The sequence below is a fragment of the Hydractinia symbiolongicarpus genome, chromosome 5 (assembly GCF_029227915.1).
Source record: "Hydractinia symbiolongicarpus strain clone_291-10 chromosome 5, HSymV2.1, whole genome shotgun sequence".
Classification (NCBI taxonomy): domain Eukaryota; kingdom Metazoa; phylum Cnidaria; class Hydrozoa; order Anthoathecata; family Hydractiniidae; genus Hydractinia; species Hydractinia symbiolongicarpus.
In genome coordinates this window covers 13,093,539-13,114,810 of record NC_079879.1, presented here as the reverse complement: position 1 = coordinate 13,114,810, position 21,272 = coordinate 13,093,539, and the positions used below count along the sequence as shown (strand labels likewise).

Below are 21,272 nucleotides of genomic sequence, written 5' to 3'. Positions count from 1 at the left end.
ACATTAAAGTCATTAGCATATCGAGCGTAAAAAATGTGATTCATGTACACAAGCCATGATGTTTGCTCCTCGCTAACGAATTCAGTAATTGGGATGAGCCAATCTATGCGAGGATAAAATCCTGTCTAATCTACCGCGTGCTTTTTCGGCTTTATAAACTCTCATGGGAGGTAGCGTTAACGAGTGAATAAAAACTACCCTATCATTATCAGTTATGTTTATTTTATTTTATCACACCTGGCTTCATTCAAATTATTAACGGATAAACTTTCAAAAATTGATACTTCGGTTTTTAATCACGCGTTAAAAAAATAATTATCTCTCAATATTGAAGATTAGACCATATCAGTGAAATAAGGCACGTTATTCGTTCGCCTACTTGGTAGATTCGTTAGGTTTACGAGAACATATAAAAACAAATGTTTAACTTTATGCTATTAATTTCTAACAAGACGGAACATGTCACGCGTAACAAAAATGACGTAAGACAGCTGCCATTTTGTTTTGGTTGCGAATTCATTGCCGTGATAGCTTTCCAGTAGCGACGGGGGTTTAAAGCAACTATGGCAACTGTTGAGTCAGTTGCAAAACTCGAAAATAATATTTAGCAAAAATAGAAAGCGATAGTTTTTAGAATTTGCTCCAAAATATAAATTTACATTATTGAAATTGTGTAGTCAATATAGGAAATTGTACATCGTCGATTTGTTGATTATATATCAAAGAGTATAATTTTCGATATTATGTACACAAAACCAAGCTATCAATTACACCACGCCACATTCATTTTAAAAATTGTCGGTAAAAACAAGAAAAAAGTTATATTTATTTAACTTTAATATTTATTTCTGTATTTTATTTGCATATTTTCGTTCTTTGATAACGTTCTTTTATACAAAGTTTTTATGTATTCTAAAAGTTTTTTTTGTATTGTCGATTAAACACGGTCTTATTTGTACAAGCGCTTTTCATCATTTTCAAGAAAGTCAGTCGAAAGTTTCTTATCTTGAAAAGAGTTTACCGCCTTTTTTTGACCTTTTCTTTATTACGCGGTGTGTCTCAAATCAATTTATAAAATCGATTATTAATTTTTTTTACAAATTAAAACCGCTTCGATTATAGAATACAAAAAATTCTAAATTACGGATTATCTCTATTATACAGAAGTTCAGGAAAAATCAAATAGCAATGATCTTACTCAGCGAATTATTTATCTCCGATAAGTCTTAGTAGGCGGGCTGCGGAAGTAAAAAGTTATTTTGAAATGCGCACGAGAGAATTAATCTCAGATCAATCTAGATAAACTAAACAAAAATTAGATCTATCCTATTTTGAGGGATGTGTACTGATTGAACCAACTAATTGAACTAAATGTCAACAACGCACCATGTTACCCATCAAACTATGAAATTTGGATCATATTTTTCTCATGATATTTGTATTTAACTAGTCGTTAGCCCGTGTAAAATCCACGGGTTCGCCCGTCCTTTTTATACCGCATTGCGTGCTTCTCGCTATTGCGCAGCTAAGCTACCATTTTGCGTGACAGACAGACGGACAGACGTATACGGGCATTATAATATAGATTCTGTTATACTAGCTCACAAGAGGATTCACAGAGCTGCTGCGCCATCTTTGTTAAGTTGTGATTTAGCAACAACAAAGCGTGAAGCATCCCGCGGGAATAGAATTACACGTATTTTTTTATAAGGAATTTTACTTTTAACCTAACTTGCTCAAAAATGCCTAAAGGTTGTTTAAAAAGCTAATTAAAAATTACTAATAGAGCCTGCTCCAATCCGTACATTTCAGTGCAAAGCTGGACAGGATTTCAAAGTTCTGACCATAACCTATTGCACACGCCGTTTCTATCAAAGAAGCATATCTGAACCTTGTATGTCTAAAGACGACTTATCTCAGATTATTTGGTTAGATCCAAAATCTTAAATGGTACTAATTTTTCCTGACTTCAACATGCCTCAATTTCTAAAATTTTTTGCACTTTTCCGGGCCGTGGAGCTGATTGCTTTATAAGGCGGACTTTGTGGAAATTGGAGCGAGCGCATTTTTCACGTTCTTTACTTGGCCTCAGGGTCGAAACTTTGAAGTGTGTGTGAAAGAAATTGAAATCATCAGCCAAAACCAGCTACTTAAAAACTAAACTACCTTTGTTTTTAAAAAATTCAAGCAAGTATTAAATTTTTCACAGCTTCTCGTTGCGAATTTTAATTCCAACATGTTTGGTGAGTTTTTATTTCATCTTTATATAACAAAATGTGATTACTGAAAAAGTGGAGACTAGATTGAGAACAGAACCAGTACAATCCGAAGACATAAGAGTATAAACAAAGAAAAAAGTGTTTTAAAACATATTTTCTTTTTTCTTTTGAACTTATATAAAACATTTTTTTCAATATTGTATAAAAAATAACAAGTAACTGATATTATACAGGTAACTGCATAATCGGCTGCCGGTCGATTTTCTAAATCTTTACCTTCGCCAAAAATCGATCCGCGCCTAGCGATATCAAACTTTCCAGGCTCGATTTCCGTTTCTTAAAGAAAAAAACAAACATTACATTAATAAAATCAATCAATAAGTAAAAAGTATCATTAACGTATTAACTAAACGCACAGCTGATTACAGCCACGGTTAAATAGAAATGTTACAACACAGATAAATAACTTGCTAATTACAGGTTTTTGAGGCGCACCTAGATAAAAGATCAATGACTTGATTAGCACAGCTACCCTAACATTACCCATCTGAAGTTAAGCCATGAACAACGAAGCACGCAGTAAAAAGCAATTCACAAGAAGACATAACGTAATAAAAAGCCAAATGGAGAAATTGGGGCATACTGAAGTCGACAAAAATTAGTACCGTTTAAGATTTTAGATCTAATCAAATGATCTGTTATCATAAGCCGAGGGAATGAAGTATAGTTGAACATTTGCCTTTTGTTAAGGCTGAAATTTTTTTTTGAAAACAGGTCAATACCCTGTACAACTTTTTCAATCAGGTTTTTAATTTCTGTATTGTAAACTAAGAACAACCCCGATTGACTTTTAAACTGATATCGTTCTATCTTTTTGCAAGTTTATTTTTTTTATTTTAAGTACGATATATCGTAATATACCACAGAGTGCTTTCATATACATAATTTTACTTGCTTAGTTAACTCACAGAGTAAGCATTTGAAAAATTAACATATTAAAAGTTTTTTTTGAAATTAAAGAACTTTAAAATATCACTTTCTTGTATACTCAAACCTCAAATGATATTTGAAGTTGCAGCAAAGTTTTAAGAGCAAATTTACAGCTACAGTTCCTATTACAGGCGAATACAAAATGCACAAAATGCTGACCAAAAGTCCCCGTGGTTTCAGATATCCGCTCTATCATCACTATTAAACAAGCCACATCTTCAATCATTCTTATACGCTAACCAACTGAGCAATATATGTTAAACTAGTTCTTTACGAGATCAGTAAATACTTGAAAACTGTCCCATCCAAGCCTAGTAGAATTTATTTCTGGTAAATTAGCAGAAGACATGATGTTTTATCTTTGAAACATGTGTGTAATGATGAAGATATGGACTTGTTATATGCTTTGAGAAGACATTCATCATAAACCTCATCGGTCAAACACATTCCAAATGAATAACTTATTCAAGATTTAAGGTTTCTAAAATTTTTGATACCAAACAAACAAATCAGATGCTGGGTATTGATATTTTTATAGGTGCTAAAATAGCAAGTGACTTTTTCACTACGTTACACAACAGTCAACATATAGGTGGATATTTTCCACACCTTTAAATGACGGTACATATAAATACGAAATTAAGGCTCACTATAATGTATGAAAGCCTGACAATGTATAGGAGCTTTAAGGAAGCCTGATAATGTATAAGGAGCCTTGAGAAAGCTGATAATGGAGCCTTGAGGCAAACTTAAATACATTGCGCAGGTATTTTCGCAAAACGCAACAGCCATGAAATGGTCATGGCTTTGTTAGTAAGTACTTTGGATAGTTAAAGCGAAACTATAGAGAAATCACGAAATGAATAACAAAAACATACTAGTTTTTTCTTTAGTTTCGACGAATCCTAAAACAAACCAAAAAAATTGGCAAAACACATAACGTAGGCACTCGATTTTTGTTTCACCTTTTGAGCTCTTAAAACAATGATTCTTTTCTTTTTAGCACCTCCATTATATTGAATAAGCAGTACGTTATCGGGCCAAATTTTCTTCGAACCGAATTTTCACCTACTCCAAATTTCAAACACCAAATTACCTGATCTATTTTTAACTGGTTACCTTAGGACAAAATATGTTGTTCTCACACAAATATAAAACAATTAACATATCAGTTAATCAAACCTGTGAATCCGGGTGTTTTCTTTTTTTCTGTCTGTCCTTCTGTTTCTCTTGACACGAGGAATTCGTTTCTTTAATAGTTCTATCATTCAACACATTTCGTGACGTTATGCAACCACTCTCTGTATCATTACACTCCACCGTGCTCACTTTTTTATTTTCGGTAGATCCGATCAAGTCAAGTTCGTTGTCACCACTAGTGACAATAATCTCGATATTATCCTCACCTTGCGTGATTAACTTATCAATATCAATGTCTTCTTTTGTAGGGTTTAAAGTATCACTGGATGAACGAGACGACGTTTGAATGGGAGAGACTATTAAATGTGATTGATGATGTGTGTTACTACTGGTTGTATGAGACGTAATAGTCCTCGTTGTTATCGGTGTTAGGTAGCTTTCAACTGGGCTATCGTCGAAAAAATGAACATGTTTTTTTTTTGGAGATTTGAAAGGAAACTTAACTTTAAGTTCGCTTTTATTATGTTTGTTTTTCTTAGGAGACCTGAGTAGCGTATAGTTTGCTTTCTTTGGTGACAATAAAGTCTGATTTTTTCTATTGGTTGTCAATGTTTCGTTACAGTTGAGATCTTGTTGAGTTTTCGATACCGAGGACAAACTCCTCGTGAGGGACCTTCCCTTTTTTAATATCGACGATCGTTGTTGGTTTGAAAAAGTTACAGACAACTTTTTTGTCTCACTGTCTTTAAGAGCATATGACTTCGTAGTCTTTTGCGGACTGAGCGAGGCAATAGAACCACCTGCAATGCGAAACACATTGAAACTGTTATGCGGACGTGTGAGAGTGCGAGGAAGTGTTGACGAAGAATGTTTCATCGGTATAATTTGGGGTGTGGTCGAGATTTCGTTTTGCTTTAATCTTGACAAAATCTTTTGTGAGGGGGTAACTTTAGTTATTATGGGATTATTATTAATAGAAACAGGGCATATGCTGCTGTTACATGCTGCATTGTTTACGTATGGAATATAGTGAGTTGGCACTACGCCCGAAGGAATAGAAGTTTTAACAGATCCAAAGTCAAACATTTTTGTGACAACTTCTTTCTTTTTAACTTTCTTCCCAGCCCTCTTCTTCTTTGTACTTACGAAGTCACACCTTTGAGCTAACTGGTCAGCCAAGGATAAATTTTTGTGTTCGATGTAGTTCTTTGCAGAAACAGTTTCTCCTTGAGAGATACTATATTGCATATCGGGCAGTTTTACAACTGGCCTGGGAAGTATGGGTAAGGAATTAGTGATATGTTTATATGGCTGCTCAAAGAATTCTATTTTATTTTTTTCCTTGGCAACATGCTTTGTCTCGTTATCACTAGGGTACGGTATTCGAGATAGTGCATGCTCATCTGAAACTAAAATTTCTCTGGAACTAACCGCATTATCTGTCACCGTCACATTAAGACTATTTACAGTCGCATGACACTGATCGACGTTACTGACTGCAATGCTTGGTTCAATAAGTGGGTTGGTACCTTGTACATTCTGCGTATGGTTTTCACTTTCCTGCGCCGGTGAGAATGTTCTAAACACGGCTTTGCTCTCAAATTTTGCAGGACTGGTTGAAAGAAGCAAAAGAGCATCGGTAGCTATGGATACTAAACACAAATTAAAAAAACATTAAAAAGATATCAGGATTGTTCTTATAAAACAAAAGAAGTAGTATCTGGAAACTTCTTAGTTGACCTTTTTACCTAATTTTGAAAAATGTCGTAACAAAAACTACAGCGACACCAGTAAACTATTTTCTTAAGGGAGTGATTACATGATCAATTTTTTTTGTTCATCAAATTAAAACGCCAAAATAAATAGTACACTGCTTTCTTCAATTCTCCACACACAAGACATAAATAAATTGAAACGATGTGTATATTTAGAAATCTACTCACCACTGTCCTCATCTCTCTTCTCTTTTGTCTGATGAAAGTTTTCTTCATCCAGAGAAATTTTCCTAGGTGTTTTTACACAATGCGTAGACGGTGAATCTGATGAAGAAACTTGCAGGTACAAATCCTGCGTCTGAAACATGTTTTTTAGCGACCGGCAGAACTGAGATTGTTCATTTTTACTAGCTGACTGGTTTAGCTGCTCGTTTGTTACACTAACTGAATGGTTTGGTTTCTCGTTTGTTATTCTAGTTGGATGGCATAGTTGCTCGTTTATTAGACTAGCTGGAAAGCTCAGTTGCTCGGAGGGAATGCTATTAATGTTGTTTGTGTTTGACTGAAGAGTATTAATTTGGGTGCAAATACTGATTTCGTTATGCAAGTTCCTCACTACATCTTTCTTGCCATCTGAACGTATGTTAAAATGATCTGAAGTGGAGTTGCTTGGAGGAAACAAATTGCTATCATCGTTCAACAAACTCAAGAACGATCGTTGCTGATGCATAGCGTGCCCATTGGAAGTTGTAATGAGTTGAGATGGTGCAGAGAGCGTGTTACTCTCTATTTGCGTTTGAACGGCAGTCTGGACATTTTGGGATTGCATCGTTGAAACTATATGATGTGGTATGGCCTCACTTTGACCGACATGCGATACAGTTTGAACTAAATTCGCACTATCTGACATGATTTCTACTGATGTAATATTATTATTATTATTATTATTCTGTGCTGCATACGATGCAGAACTAAATAAAGAATTTTTGGTCACTGAAACATTACTATCGGCAACACCTTCCACTGGTGGTATATTACACAAGGTGGCAGGAATAGGGCTAGTTTCTATTGAGTTCGAATTGCCAGCCATAGTTTCAAGAACAGGGTTACTTTTACATAAATATTGTTTAGGGTGCGAATCAGCAGTGGTTGCATGTAGTGCAACTGCATCGATTGTTTTCATTGGTATTGAACTTTGAATAGACGAAACTGCATTTGACAGCATATCAACTGACGCAACATCTCTGTGGTAGAAGCCATCATTTATGCATGGCTGATTGCTAAATGTTAGATGAGAAGACAGCTCGTCGAAAGAATTGTTGTCGATCTTTTCACTGGCATTAAACAAACCATGTTGCTGTTGCATATGCAGTGTTTCTTTAGAAGGAAAGAAATAATTCTGTTTGTCTATGTCATCACCATGGTTTAAATCTGAAATTAAAATGAAAACTTGTAAATGAAGCAGATATAATTACTGGTGACAGGACCTTTATTTTCAAAGTTGTATGTGAGTAAACAAAACCTGTGAGCAAAATAGCATCTTCTTGTACCAACCAATTATTTATCACACGAATATGGTAACAACAAAATTTTCAAACAAAGACATTCAAGGAAATTTTTCTAATATTTTAGAGACTGTCTTGTTTCATGCCCCGTAAACAATTTTAAGAAAACGGCATTTTTTAAGTTCTGTATGGCTTGTAAAAAGCTAATTCCATTTACAAAAACTTAAATCAGCTTTATTACTTTCTAGCGTGATTCCAAAAAGTTTAAAATTGTTGTCAAAATTTGCGGATTTTTTAAAACAAACTTTTTTTTTAAAGTTTCTCAAGAAATTCCCAGGATCGTGGTCACCTTGACAAAGCAAAGTGTGAACAAACCTCCAAGCATTGCAAACAACGAGCCGAAATCAGGATCATCCGCAGTAAGTTTGACCACTTCGTTTACCTTGATTGGATCCTGTCAACACAATAGGAAAACATCGATATAAAACAAGGTAGTGTAGAGCATTTGATTTTTCCTTTTAAAAATATATGCAGGTAATAGAAGGAATGTACAAGGTAAACATTAACAACAAGAAGAAAATAGCAAATACACAAAGTTAAAAGATTCGATCCTTCGTCCTATAGCAATTCCTAACGAAAACGGGATCATCATATATTAACGGGCAATAAGTAAAACAACACTGCTAAACATCTTGGTTGACTGGCTGAGAAGATTAAAAAGTAAGATTTCACTATTTAAGAGCCCCTTCCCGTTTTTGGCATATCCTTCCCTCCCTCCAAACGTACGTACTTGTAACTTCACCCAGACCCTCTGCCGAAAATTAAAAAAGCAATGCTATTGTAAGAAAACTTGTTTTTGTATGTAATAAATTTGGGTGGTCATTATTTTGACACATCTAGCCATCAATTTAACCCAATATATGTGTCGAAAAAAATAAAAAATACAGCATAGCTATAAATAATCTTGAAATTGCAAAGGAAAATAGAATAAAAAAATACTTTTTACGAAGCAAACATAAACAAGATCCACTCTTTTCCCCTTGGTCGCATTTGTTTGTTATTACATGCCCTTCCCCCACCCCCTCTCAAGACGAACGTACTTTTTGAATACCGCCTTATTCTAACGCGGCCTTAGCTACCGAAATTGCAGTTAATATATAAGGCTACTAAATTTCCTGTTTGCAAAGGTTATTCTAATTAGATCCGACAGGATACAATTATTACTGCAAAAAAGATATAGGTACACACCTTTTCAACAATATCTGTTTGATTACCGTCACTAAATGAAAATGCATGAGCAACACTCAATATTTCACTCATAAACACAAAGTTTGTTGAACCTAAGTATGTGCCTTATTTATTGCGTACAACAGTACTAAAGTTCTATGCTTAATATTTAATGGTAATAAGCAATGATAAAAAGATTTAAAATGTCAAGGTAAGACCAAAAAGTGAATAAATCTAAAATACTGTACTCCATGGATCTTTATGTTATAGCGCAAAGAACCTGTTTTATTGTTGGTTTTTCAGACACAATGTTACAAAAAATAAAAAAAATCAACAAAAAATAAAAAAGTGCAATAGTAAAAAAAGAAATCAAGCAATAAAAAGTTATACCTTGAAACAACTTTGTTAATATTATCTGCTAACTTTTCTTGCAAAAAATGATTGCCTATTAAGGTTTCAACAATGTGCGTGAATTCTTCATTTAATAATGGCGACACACCAGCAGATCCACTATTGGGTTCGTCAGCTTGGTTTGAAGGAGTTGAATCAACTGTTTGATCTAGCCTACTATTTGATCTCCGTTTAGGATGCAACGACTTTCTTTTCGGAGACTTAAATTCTGTTATAATCGCAGTTTTTAGCTGTTCTTTTCTTGGTGTCACCATTGGATTAAACGCGCCAGGTTCAGATTTTTTAGGTGATTGCTTCTGGTGTGGTAACAAAGATGGCACGTTTACAAGTGAGGTACCATATTCTTTGCTGTTTTGTTGTGAAATGTTTTCAAATTGTTGTTGATCAATCTTTGCCAGAAAATGTTCATTGCTATTACCGTGATTTCCGAACTGCTATAATAATGAAACACTGACAAAGTATACATGAACAGAATTAGTTCAACAATAAAAATTTAAAGCACAAATACTAGGTGTTACCTTTGCTACCAAATAGAAAATAAAAAATATATCGAATGGTAAATCCCACAAAAAGCCCTCTTTCACAAGCAAAAACAAAAACAGATGATAAATTTCACTAAACAAACGACAATATGTTCCGTTTTCTAATTTTTACATAGAAAATATGCTACAAAAAACAGAAATACTATAAATCATGCATCTATTTTATACTTGCTTTTTATATAAAATTAACAAAAATTGAATTTAATTTATAAAAAGCAATAAATTTTATGCTTTTTTTGTATTTTTGTATTTTTATTTTTTAGCCTCTTTCCTGTACTCTCTGAAGCTTTTATGATTTGCTTTTACATTATTGTACTATCAGCCATTTTTAATTATTTTGATTGGACAAAAAATGTTTTTTTTTCAATTTTAAACGTGGGTTGAAATTGTGTTTCTTTCTCTCAAACAGGTAACAAAAATAAATAAAAAAATTAGGAGGAAATTGGAAATAAACAATGTGCATGCTTAAGAAGTTTTTCTCTCAAGATATTTGGGGAAAAATAGTCTGAAATAAGCCCACATTAATACACAGTAAATAATTTCGCTACATCAATTTCTTACCTCGTTTGATATTGGCTTAAATAATTCAGGAGAAGTTTTTCCATTCTCTACTTTTCTACTTGAGACAAAATTGTTAAAACCTATGAGAAAAAAAATACTTTACAACTTCATTAAAAAATTTTCATGGAAGTATAAGCATTGATTACACCTTTTTGAACTCGTAAAAATTTTTAATTGTTTTAGTTATGATGCAAACAGCTCCAAAGACACATTATTTGCCATTCTGACAATCTCTCAAAAATGCAATGCCTAATATTTATGGAGCACTTTATGGGAAGGATAACTTTAGGGTAATTTCTTAAATCATACAAAGACTGCTTAAAAATATTAGGAGAACTAGCCATACGTTAAGTTCATAAAAATAGCTATTACCGTTTTTTTTTGCTTGTGCAAATAATTTTCAAGTTTTGGTAATATATAACTATCGAATTCTTAATAATCTTCCCTACTTAAAACATTGTTTACCTTGCTTAAGATCTGAACACAAATAAAATAAACACGTGTAGGTAAACTTACCATTTCCAAATCTTCTTGCTTTTAAAAACGCTTTTGACTTTTTCTTGCCAAGTGCAATACCCCTATAAAAAATAAAGCTAAACTTCAAAGTCAATAAGAAAGGTTAGGTGACAGATTTTCCTAACGTTCCAAGAAGTTTAAACAAAGGTTATAAAATGCTGAACCTACTATCGAGTGTAAAATATTCTTGATTATCTTGAGTCAAACATCTTATTTTTTGATGTTTACTGGTAAATATATCCAAAACCTACTTATTTTCACCTTATGTAACCATGGAAATTCTATAACATTGTTGCTAGGAAGTATATAAATACTTAGCGGTAAAACAGTTATTTATTTTGTATTATAATAGTTATCTTAGTGGAATTTGGGATTTATAAAATTCTACTCCTGCCTGAAATTTAGTTTGTGGATGCCACCTTTCATTATATATGCATCCAATTTGGGATTCCAAAATAACAGAAAATATATTTTAACATGCGTAAATTGTTTTATTTCCTCTTTCTTTAATACTTTTGAGAATTTAAATTTCACAAGAAAAAAACACACTGTGAAACAAGATTTTTGTACCAACAAAGCTACACTTCTAGGAATCAATTTTTTTGCTAACATTTTGAGCTAAATCCTTTTTATTTTATCTTTCCTTATGTTTAGATTCCCCCTTACTATGCACAATTACAAATGCATGAAAAGGTCACCTAGTATTTTTTAATAAAGATATGCATAATTTTAAAAAAGAACAAGAATTTTCCACCGTAAAAATATTCTATTTAGATCCATTAGAAGTGTAACTGATCAGTAAACTAATTTTAATTAGGCTTCAGTCAAAAAACAATGGAAAAGGTAAAAGAATAACAAGCCATTTTTAACGTAAGATATTAAGCATAGACTGTAAAAAATCAAAAGATTAAAATATGAGAGAAGCTGTTCATAAAAACTATTTACATCATCAGTTTCTATGTACAACTAAATTCTTACAATAAAATCAACCTACTTTTAAACTTTTAACCATCCATAATTATTCGACTTAGAAGTACTTAAAAGCACAATTAATTATGTAAATTTAAGCAATCCCATAAACTTGTGAGTGACAAAGTTAAATGTTTAGAAGGTTTGGATTTTCACTTCGTATCCTCGTGTTCCAACCATCGAGTAGTACAGTTTCTTTCAGTTTAACCAATTTAGGTTTTAACGCAGGAACCCGCTCCTTCATAAATGACACATGATTTGTGAACAATTTTGTCCTTGAGTGGAAATAAAGATCTAATATTGTGTGTTGACCAAATTACAACAAAACGACATTTCCCTTTTGTAAAAATTTCAATTCTTTCAATGAACTTTTTTTAACATGGGATTCGTTACTAGGACAGCAAGGTAGTTTGAAAACAATTTTGAAACGATTATCGAACAACCAACCAAGAATCAAAAGCTCATTGTGCGATTTATTTTGGTAATCTCGAATAACAGAATTTATGAATCCTAACGGAAAAGCAACTTCTTGAAAACGTTGTTTGATTGCATGAATTTCGGTATCAAAGCCTGATGAAATCTCCTCAGCATGATTCAGTTCAACATTAATGGCATTCAGCTTGTAGCGTTCAGGTACTTGGAACACCAGAATGTAGGTAATTTACCAGGTTTTCGATACACTTTTGAGCTAACTGAGCCGTCATGGTTTTCTTGCAATGCAGTGTCTAAAATTTTGGTGGATTTAGTTCGGCAGTCAAATTAATGTTAGGGTGGTGAGAGTTCATTTCTCAAAAACGTATTAACTGCTTCACCCTTCTTGTGCTTAGCCATGATGTCATCGACATAACGTATGTAAAGTTGAGGATTCGTTGGCATAACTACTTCTATCTCCATCCTAGCCATATGGATTCAAGACATAATCACAGAGATTACACCATCCATTGGACAACCATTAATTTGTCTTACCAGTTCTCCATTAACACTAAATACACACCCTTTGGTTAACCTTTCCAATAAACACTTAAAAGTCAACTTTTTACACATAGGTTCAAGTACCTGTTCATCATATATTTCATCCAGGATGTATACAATAAATGGTCAATGAAAAAGGTGATTATATTATATATAGCTGTGTGTCTGATTGGACCATGTGAATTATAGCTTCAATTTCTCTCTGTCCGACATATCGTTTTCATTATAACTCTACTTATTTTTATCATGTATCTCACTTGACAGAAATGTTAAAAAAAAGAATTAATATATTATATATACAAAAACTAAAAGAAGTCAGGGTTAGCAGAGTTTTTTCATGAGATACTAGATCGGACAAATATTATCGCAAATGTCTACCTTACCGTAACTGACTGAGGATGACATCAAGCTGCTTCCACAACATGTACGTTTTGTCACTAGTAGCATCATCTAATAAGAAAACATTTAATGTTTTAAACAGGAAAAAGTCATTATTCAATATATGCAACTGTATTGTAGGTTATTCTTTAGTAATTTTGCTGTAACCTGAGTTTCAAAAAAAAAGTTTTGGTGCAGTTGATAGGCTTGGTCAATAAAACACAGAAATCCATTTAGGCCAGTAATCAATATCAGTAGCACAAGGTAAAAAAATAGTGTTTAATAGTATTTTACAACTACAAAAGAAAAAAAGGAAATGTGCTTTGCCAGCATTAAATCCAACATTCATTCATTATGACTACAATTTTTTTTTAAATAGCTGCAATGTCTTTATTATTTGCAGAAAGAGTATGTACTTTACCAAACAATGGGTGACATGCCTTTTTGTTAGGTGACAGTGGCTTTGGAAACACAAAAAGGAAAAATGTAACTGTGAATATCGGAATGGTAATATAAAAAAACATAATATTTGAGGTTAAGGACAATGGCCAAAAGAAGATTTTCCTTTCACAAATGTTGCAAATGCTACCATATGTTACATTTTACAAACATATCCTAATTACTACCTTCTGTCACAAAAAGTGTTTTTAACTGCACAAAAAGAATTGAATGTAATTGATTTTCTGTTTGCATGTTGCAAGTTAATATTTAGCTAATTTTAATGTACACACCATAAACAACAATATTCCCACGATACAGAGTTCAATCAATCAAAAAATTATGTTATATAATAGCACACCTGTTTCTTGATAGGCAAAATAGTCATCCAATATTTCTTCAAGACTTGGAAGCAGATTCTGATCCTAAGATGATTGTATTTATACTAGAAAGTTCCAGCTTTTAAAATATGATAGGTGTTTATTCAAGAGTGGTATTATTTTCCATTATAGTTGCTTTTAGCTTTTACAGAAAGAGGAAATACATTTCTATGTTGAGTATATATCGAGAAAAATTGGCAAGACTGACTATTTTCTTATAATAAAGCAGATGATGCAATACATAGTCTGTCACTACAAGGAAGTCAATATATAAGCCGCACATGCCAAAAAAGTTCTAGGCATTTTCAAGAGGGTTCCCTGTGTTAAAGAATTCAAGTATTTTCTTTAAATTTTTCACAACTTCAGGAGGTTTGGGAGAATTTAGAAGGTTTTAGTGCCAAAGTTTAGAAAAACACACTTAGGGAATTACACACTTTAGAAAAAAATATAAAACTGCTCCATATTTTAGGCAATTTTGAGAAAATCTTAGGAGGAAATAAACAGTATATGTATATGTTAATCACAATATATACACATAGCACGGGACACTGAAAGAAAATCTGGCACAGCTCAAGCTATATATATATATTCCAACAATGGAAAGCAATGAAGAGTGAATATGTATATATACAGAATACCAGAGATAAGTATAGCTGCATACAAAAAAGTCCTATTTTAAACAACACATTTTCCAACAATCCCTCTATTTTCAATCTCCACCTTTATTCTCTTCTGCCTACATGGTCCTTTTGCAGAATGCTCGAAGTAAATACAGTCAGTGCAGAGTGTGCTTTCAAAAAAAGTCTGAGAATTAGAACAGTCACACATACTCATTAAAATTAAACAAGCAAGTTCTACCTCAAGCTGATTTAAAATTCTTCCTTTGTTGTCAACAGATGTGTTGATATTAAGGGCTTCAGATTCTTTTAGAAAACAATCACTAGTTTCTTTCAATTTCCTACTTGAGAGATAACCTGAAATGAACAAATAAAGTAATAATCATGGAAGGAGGGTTATTTAGAATAATTTTACTTATTTACTGCTGTGAGGCAAACCATGTAGATACCGCTCTGTTAATTCAAATTAAAGGCATGTACCGAGCATTGTGCATGAAACAATGAAGTGAAGGGAAGTTATATAGACAGAAACTTTCAAGTTCTTTCTCCATTAAATGAGTTTAACCAACACAATACGGAAAGTTTATATGTTTCATGCAAAAGCAAATGTTTCTACATTTTCCAGTATCAATTATCTTGGATGCTTTTCCATTAGCAAGTCAAAGTTCCATAGGTAGAGCATTTTTCTGTACACACTTTGCAAAACAGTGCCAAAGCTTTTTTTAATGTAAAGTCCTAAGCTTCACTTTGCCTAAACTTTGCCTTAAAAAAAAAAATGACTTGTTAGAGACTGAGAAGGGATGTTGGAAGGAAAGTGACTTGTAGAGGCAGTTCTGGATGAAAACAGTTTAGAGTATTTCCTTTGTTGGCTAGCAGAGTTGCAACGAAAGGTTTCAGTAACTCCATATAAAAATAGGAAATATATCCATCCCTTTTACTCAACACACCTTGATTCCGGAGAAATCCTTCTTTTATTCAAGGAACATTAAAATTTTTAAACTTCCAAATAATTTAGAAACTCCTGAGACAACTGTTGCCAGCTCCCGCATGGGTATATAACTAAGGAACCCTGGGACTAAAATTACACCAGTTATCTGAGGCTGGAAAAACATAACCATTTTAAAACAAATGGGTTGATCCTGCAAGGTGGACGTCACAAATATTTGGTGTTAGAACCACCCGACAGACCCTAATTTTTGATCAAAGTTTTTGATATACTGAGTCAGAAAAACTAAAATGACAAAAAGATGTTATACACTTGTTGTCTTCCCACAGCAATTACCCACCATTATTGTTGTGCTTCACTTTAAAATGTGAAAAAGGGTTCTGAGAACGGCGAGCAGAAACTCTATTTAAACAAGGTGCCAAAGTTATCATTAAATATCTGCGATTTAATGGCACGCATTAGGCTGGATGATTGGATACTTTTTTTTGAATTTTTGAGTTATTATTCGCCGACCGACCGACCGATTCTATTTTTGGTGCTCAAATGACTCTAACACCAAATATTTGTGACATCCACCCAAATGTCAATAAATCCATACAGGTTGCCAAAATCACAGGATCCTTTATTCTATTTTGACGCCTGTTTCAAGCTCTATGCAATGGAGACAGCTTGTAAGACATTTCTAAAAAATTATTTCTGTTGACAAACCATTAACTATATACCTCATAAAACTTTGCTTTCTTAACCAAGTTTGTTTTTTTGCAGGTCATGATATTTCATTCATTCAAATGAAAAAGGAACAAGCATGAGAATTTAAGAATGTTTTAACTTGAATACAACGAAATACCTTAAGCCTATAAAGCTTAATCGTCAAGTGAATATTTTTATTATGGGTGAAGACATTGGCTAACGCAAGTGATTTATCACTCTTTCGTCAGGTGGAGGATTCTTTTCAATTCCTAAGATCGATGCAGTGTTTACATGTTTGATAAGGAATGGGTACTCCAATACACAAATATAACAGGTGCTTCCCTTTGTCTCCTGGGATTGAATTTGGATCAAATACAGACTTTGTCAGATTGTCACACCCTGACCAACCCTTGCTACAGCAATGTGGTGAAGTAGGTTAATGGTTATAACTCTCGAATTTTGTGCAAGAGACCGGGGTTCCATTCTCCTTAGTAGCAATTCAATATGGGTGAGTGAATGTTATCATAGCCTTGGGTTAACCCAAGCCATGTGAGGGAAATTGGGGAGATGGCACATTCCAGTGTAGTGAATGTTGCATGGAGTTGTGTCTGGTAGAGTGCAGATCCTAATAAGGATTGCGTAGCTAAAATGAGCATTATATATTCTAGCATTTTCCTATCTAAGCCATGGCCCCTACTGGAAATAATAGACCGGGGTATATCTCTATAATAATACGCCAGTTCTGTCTGTGACTTTTGCAAAGTGGATAAAAGTTCTTTGATAAAGTCTATAAAACATCGCCTATAAATTTGTTCTGTAAATTAGCAAACTTTGACGTTAGAGCATTATTGAAGTCAAGAGAAAGTATATTAAGATTAGTGAATCCATTGCATTGCACTTTTAAATTTAAGGCTAAGTAACTTGGAAACGGGTCAAAATAACTGACGTCATCTCCTCCGTGGGTAACTAGGGACTACCTGGGACCAATTTTGGTAAGTTTTCCAAACCTGGGTCACCGAGTCCGTTTCGGAATGGACGGATTAATGACGTCATAAAAAACCTTTAAACCCTAATATCTCTGCATCCGTTTGTCACAAGTACATGATCCTATACATTTTCTTGATCAGCGTTTCAAGATCTATACGATGAAGGCAACAGGCATACACATTTCTGAAAAAAAATTGGTGTTCTGACAGGTCTCTGCTGACGTCAGCAAAATTTAAATGACGGTTGCTTTTCTCTGTTATCCTGCCTGAACATATTTAGCTATTTATCTCTAGCTAGCATTAAAAACGGACGTTGCTAAGTCAAGAAAAGTTAAGATAACAACAAGTAAGTTTAAGAAGTAATATAATAACATAAAAAAATTAAGTTCGTAAATCTTAGCTATACCTAAAACAATTTTTGCTATCAAAATATCTGTCAAAGGAGTCATTTTGCCTTCTCATTTAGTTCCGCCACCATGTTTCCCGCGCATGTAGCGCTTGTTTACTTTCTACACAGCAGTACTCCATGTAGTACGGCACAAAAGGTATTAATAACTTCTCTCTTGCAGGATCGATATAAATTTAGGGGACACGAAACGTGAATTTTGAAAATTATTGCTCCTTATGCAAAAATATTGCTCCTTATGCAATGCAATGCAACATAAATATAAAGGACGTTAAAAAAATACTGGTTAATTTAAAACCGGCTAAATACAGTAAACTCTCGGTATAGCGAACCACGAAAGAAACCGAAGAAAAACGTTATATTGAGAGTTCGTTATACCAAAAAATAAAAAAATAAAAATAAAAAATGGAATTTTGCCTCAATTAATTGAAATCCTGTATTTTTATCACTACAAAAATTTATAGTGTTGAGACTAAAGACTCGAGTAGAACCCTACTGGAATAAAATCCAAAACCTTCCATTTCAACTTTGGCAAGTGGAAAATTGTAACAAATTTACAAACTTAGAGAAAAAAATATTTTTTTGATGATGGGGCAACAGCCAGACTTTTAAGTTGTTCTGAGTTTTAATTTTTTTGTCTGTTTTATCTTAGTCTTTTCTTGATGCAGATTTGTCAGTATATTTTCTTTTTTTTTCTTTTTTTCTTACTCAATTGGACTATGGTAATTTTTACTATACCTATTTTTCGGTTTAATTATTGGTCGTCCTTTACCTTTTTTTCTTTTTTTTTTGTCAGTATACATTTGGTTTAACTCTTGGTTGTTTCCTATTACGAATAGTAGGTTTTTTTATTTTTATTTTTACGTGACGCTTCAATTTATTCCTTAATTTGCATTATCTAGACTACCTAGCCTCCTTAGCATTAATCAATTATAATGGTTCATTTATCCTAATGTCCTTCAATACGTTTTCACAACTCAAGACTTTCGTATGATTATTTGAATGCTTCCTTCGTCTATGCTCTTTTTTTTCATGTTCATTTTGTTTTTATTTCTGATTTAATTTATATTTACGTTTGCACATACATTTAGTATTTACAAATTTCAGCATTAAGAACCATTGTAATTTATGGATGCATGAATTATATGTCGATTACGAATAATAAGAAGAAAAATTCAAAACAAATTTAAAATCCAAGCAACATTTTTAATTTTTTGGTTATTACATTACACGATATGCAACGCTCCGTAAACCTGCAAATTGGTTCTTAAAAGAGATGCGGTTATAACACTTTTTTCATCCATAGCTGATGAAAATGTAATTGACAAGATGATATCTGAAAGTTCAAAATTTGGTTTGTTCTGGTCCTCGCATATTGTACTAATGTTTCAAACTTTTCAAATTGGATGACATTGCATCCTTTTGGTTTATGAAACATAGTATTGATACCGATGCATGCATGAAACTTTAAATGAAGAAAATATTGTCATGTTTCTGTTGTGCCTTGAGCTTGTTATATCGAGTTTTTTTTTAGTTCTGGTCACGAAATATTTGCAGTTCGTTAAATTGAGAGTTTACTATATCGGGGGTTTGTTATTACAAAGAAAGGTTTTACAAGAGTATTTTGAGGCTAAATCCAAGGGTTTTTTTCACCCTGGTACGATTAACAGACCCTGGTACGATTAACAGAGATTAACAGATTAACAGACCGTTATTATAAACACTTTGAAGAAATCCACATATTTCCTGATTGCGTTTTTTAATGCTTTCTGTAAGCCGGTTAAACCAAATCGCTTTAATTAAATTCTTTTTTACCTTCGTGGTAATTTCGTGATCCTTAACTCTAAACCTCGTCCCTAGGACTCTTTACGTCGCAAACTATTATAGGCTTCGTAAAAAAAACACCGGAGACGAGGTTGAGAATGGACATCATTTATATAAAATATAGGGTGTTGATATATTATTGTCTCAACCACTAAGAAGGGGAGTTTCGCAACCTCGTCCCCAGGCCTATTCTAAGCCTATAATATTATGGCCGTCATCATATATCATAGTCGTAGAAAATCCATGCGGAGGAGGTTGATAAATTCGGTTAAAAGCTTTCTGTTGTACCAACACGATGGCATGCCTACAAGTTGCAGAACATCTTTGTCCCCAGGATTTGCTGCCTATTTCAAAACCGCTAGCGCTTGCTTGACTGGGAACGAGGTTGGTTAAAAACGTCTTATAATAGAAAACTACTTCTCGACTCAACATGTTTCATATTCTTGTGCTCGATGTATGGAATGAGATGCACATCCACTGAAATTTTAATTTTGTTTACACGTGTGCTTCACATCGTGACACTAATGTTCATGGTATTTATGAGCAATTCTCATCTTTGTTAATTTTGATTTTGATTATTAATGCAAATTTATCTTGATTTTTATTTGATAAAATAGTAAAAAGGCTATCATGCTTAAGTTCCTGTACCCTATTGATAATAATAAAAAAAAGAAATAATTATGCACTAAAGCAAACAGAAACCGTTGCAAATGCAGATATCACGAAATGCTGATCACTGAAGAGAAGGAATTCTCATAAAGTGTGAAGCCTAAAAGAAATCAGTTCCTTTAGAAAATCAGCTGCGTGTAACTCCTGTTCGCGCATGCCTTCTTTGGTTATGATGCGACCTTTGCCCCTCTCCTTGAAAAAAGAAAGGAGAACGTATCTTTACTATATCCTACGACAGGAAATTACCGAATCACTTTATTGGCAACTCATAAAATTATCCCCGATTTTTGGAAAACTTATAAATGTAATTAAAATATAATGTAATTAAATCTTCATCTAATCATACAAATGGATTTAAATGTCTTGTATGCCATAAAATAACACACTGTTTCAAAAACGCTCTCCAGTCGAGCAAGGTAGATTGAAGATGAGAATGAAAGCGGAAGAGAAAAATCCAGGGGCAGTGGATGTTCTGGAAGTGGCATTTTTAAAAAGTTGTTATCCGGAATATGTCCAATAATCCAAATATTAATTTACCTCGGGTCAAACTAGAAATCGCCCGGCAGAGTTTCTATTTTGCAGGGGGTAAACTGTATAATTCACTGCCACTTGAAATTCGAAAAATCGATAAAATGTCTCTTTTTATGAAGGCGCTCAGAGGGTACTTCTTTTAATAGACGATACCAGCTATTGGGCGATGTGCACTCTCAGCGGCTATCTTAGTCACTGTGCCGTCCAGTCTGCTTCAAGTTTAGCTAAGTGGGATTAATGTTTTGAACTATGCCTATGTCTTATTTAGCTCCCCCATGAAGTCACTTCACACCTTGTATGCATACTGTTGCATTTCTAGTTCATCAATTTTTTGTTTGTTTTTATCGCTTTTACTGTTTTTACTGGTTTTTTCCATTTTTATTCTCAGACAGGACGGACATTGATAGCAGTTTTTTTGTATTTATGTATATATTTGCAAATTACTGAAGTCCTCATCCTGTATAAATATTTTTAAATAAATAAATAAATAAATAAATAAATAAATAAATAAATAAATAAATAAATAAATAAATAAATAAATAAATAAATAAATAAATAAATAAATAAATAAATAAATAAATAAATAAATAAATAAATAAATAAATAAATAAATAAATAAATAAATAAATAAATAAATAAA

At 33.1% G+C, this 21,272-nt stretch overlaps 1 protein-coding gene across 3 annotated transcripts; it reads right to left on the bottom strand.

The window, feature by feature from the left end:
• Positions 1-2,355: 2,355 nt before the first annotated feature.
• Positions 2,356-17,728, bottom strand: LOC130644867 (uncharacterized). 3 transcript variants are annotated; one of them, XM_057450637.1, is made up of 13 exons: positions 17,609-17,728; positions 14,822-14,937; positions 13,945-14,008; positions 13,151-13,217; positions 10,827-10,888; positions 10,311-10,390; positions 9,187-9,641; positions 8,818-8,848; positions 7,945-8,023; positions 6,293-7,495; positions 4,392-6,001; positions 4,088-4,114; positions 2,356-2,555 (listed from the first exon to the last, which is right to left on the bottom strand). In XM_057450637.1, the coding sequence occupies exons 1-13, from the start codon at positions 17,649-17,651 to the stop codon at positions 2,484-2,486; spliced, it is 3,909 nt and encodes a 1,302-aa protein (XP_057306620.1). In that variant the 5' UTR covers positions 17,652-17,728; the 3' UTR covers positions 2,356-2,483. The 3 variants fall into 3 exon arrangements, with proteins under 3 accessions (XP_057306620.1, XP_057306621.1, XP_057306622.1); XM_057450638.1 differs by having other exon boundaries at positions 9,187-9,638; XM_057450639.1 differs by lacking the exon at positions 4,088-4,114.
• Between the last annotated feature and the right edge of the window lie 3,544 nt (positions 17,729-21,272).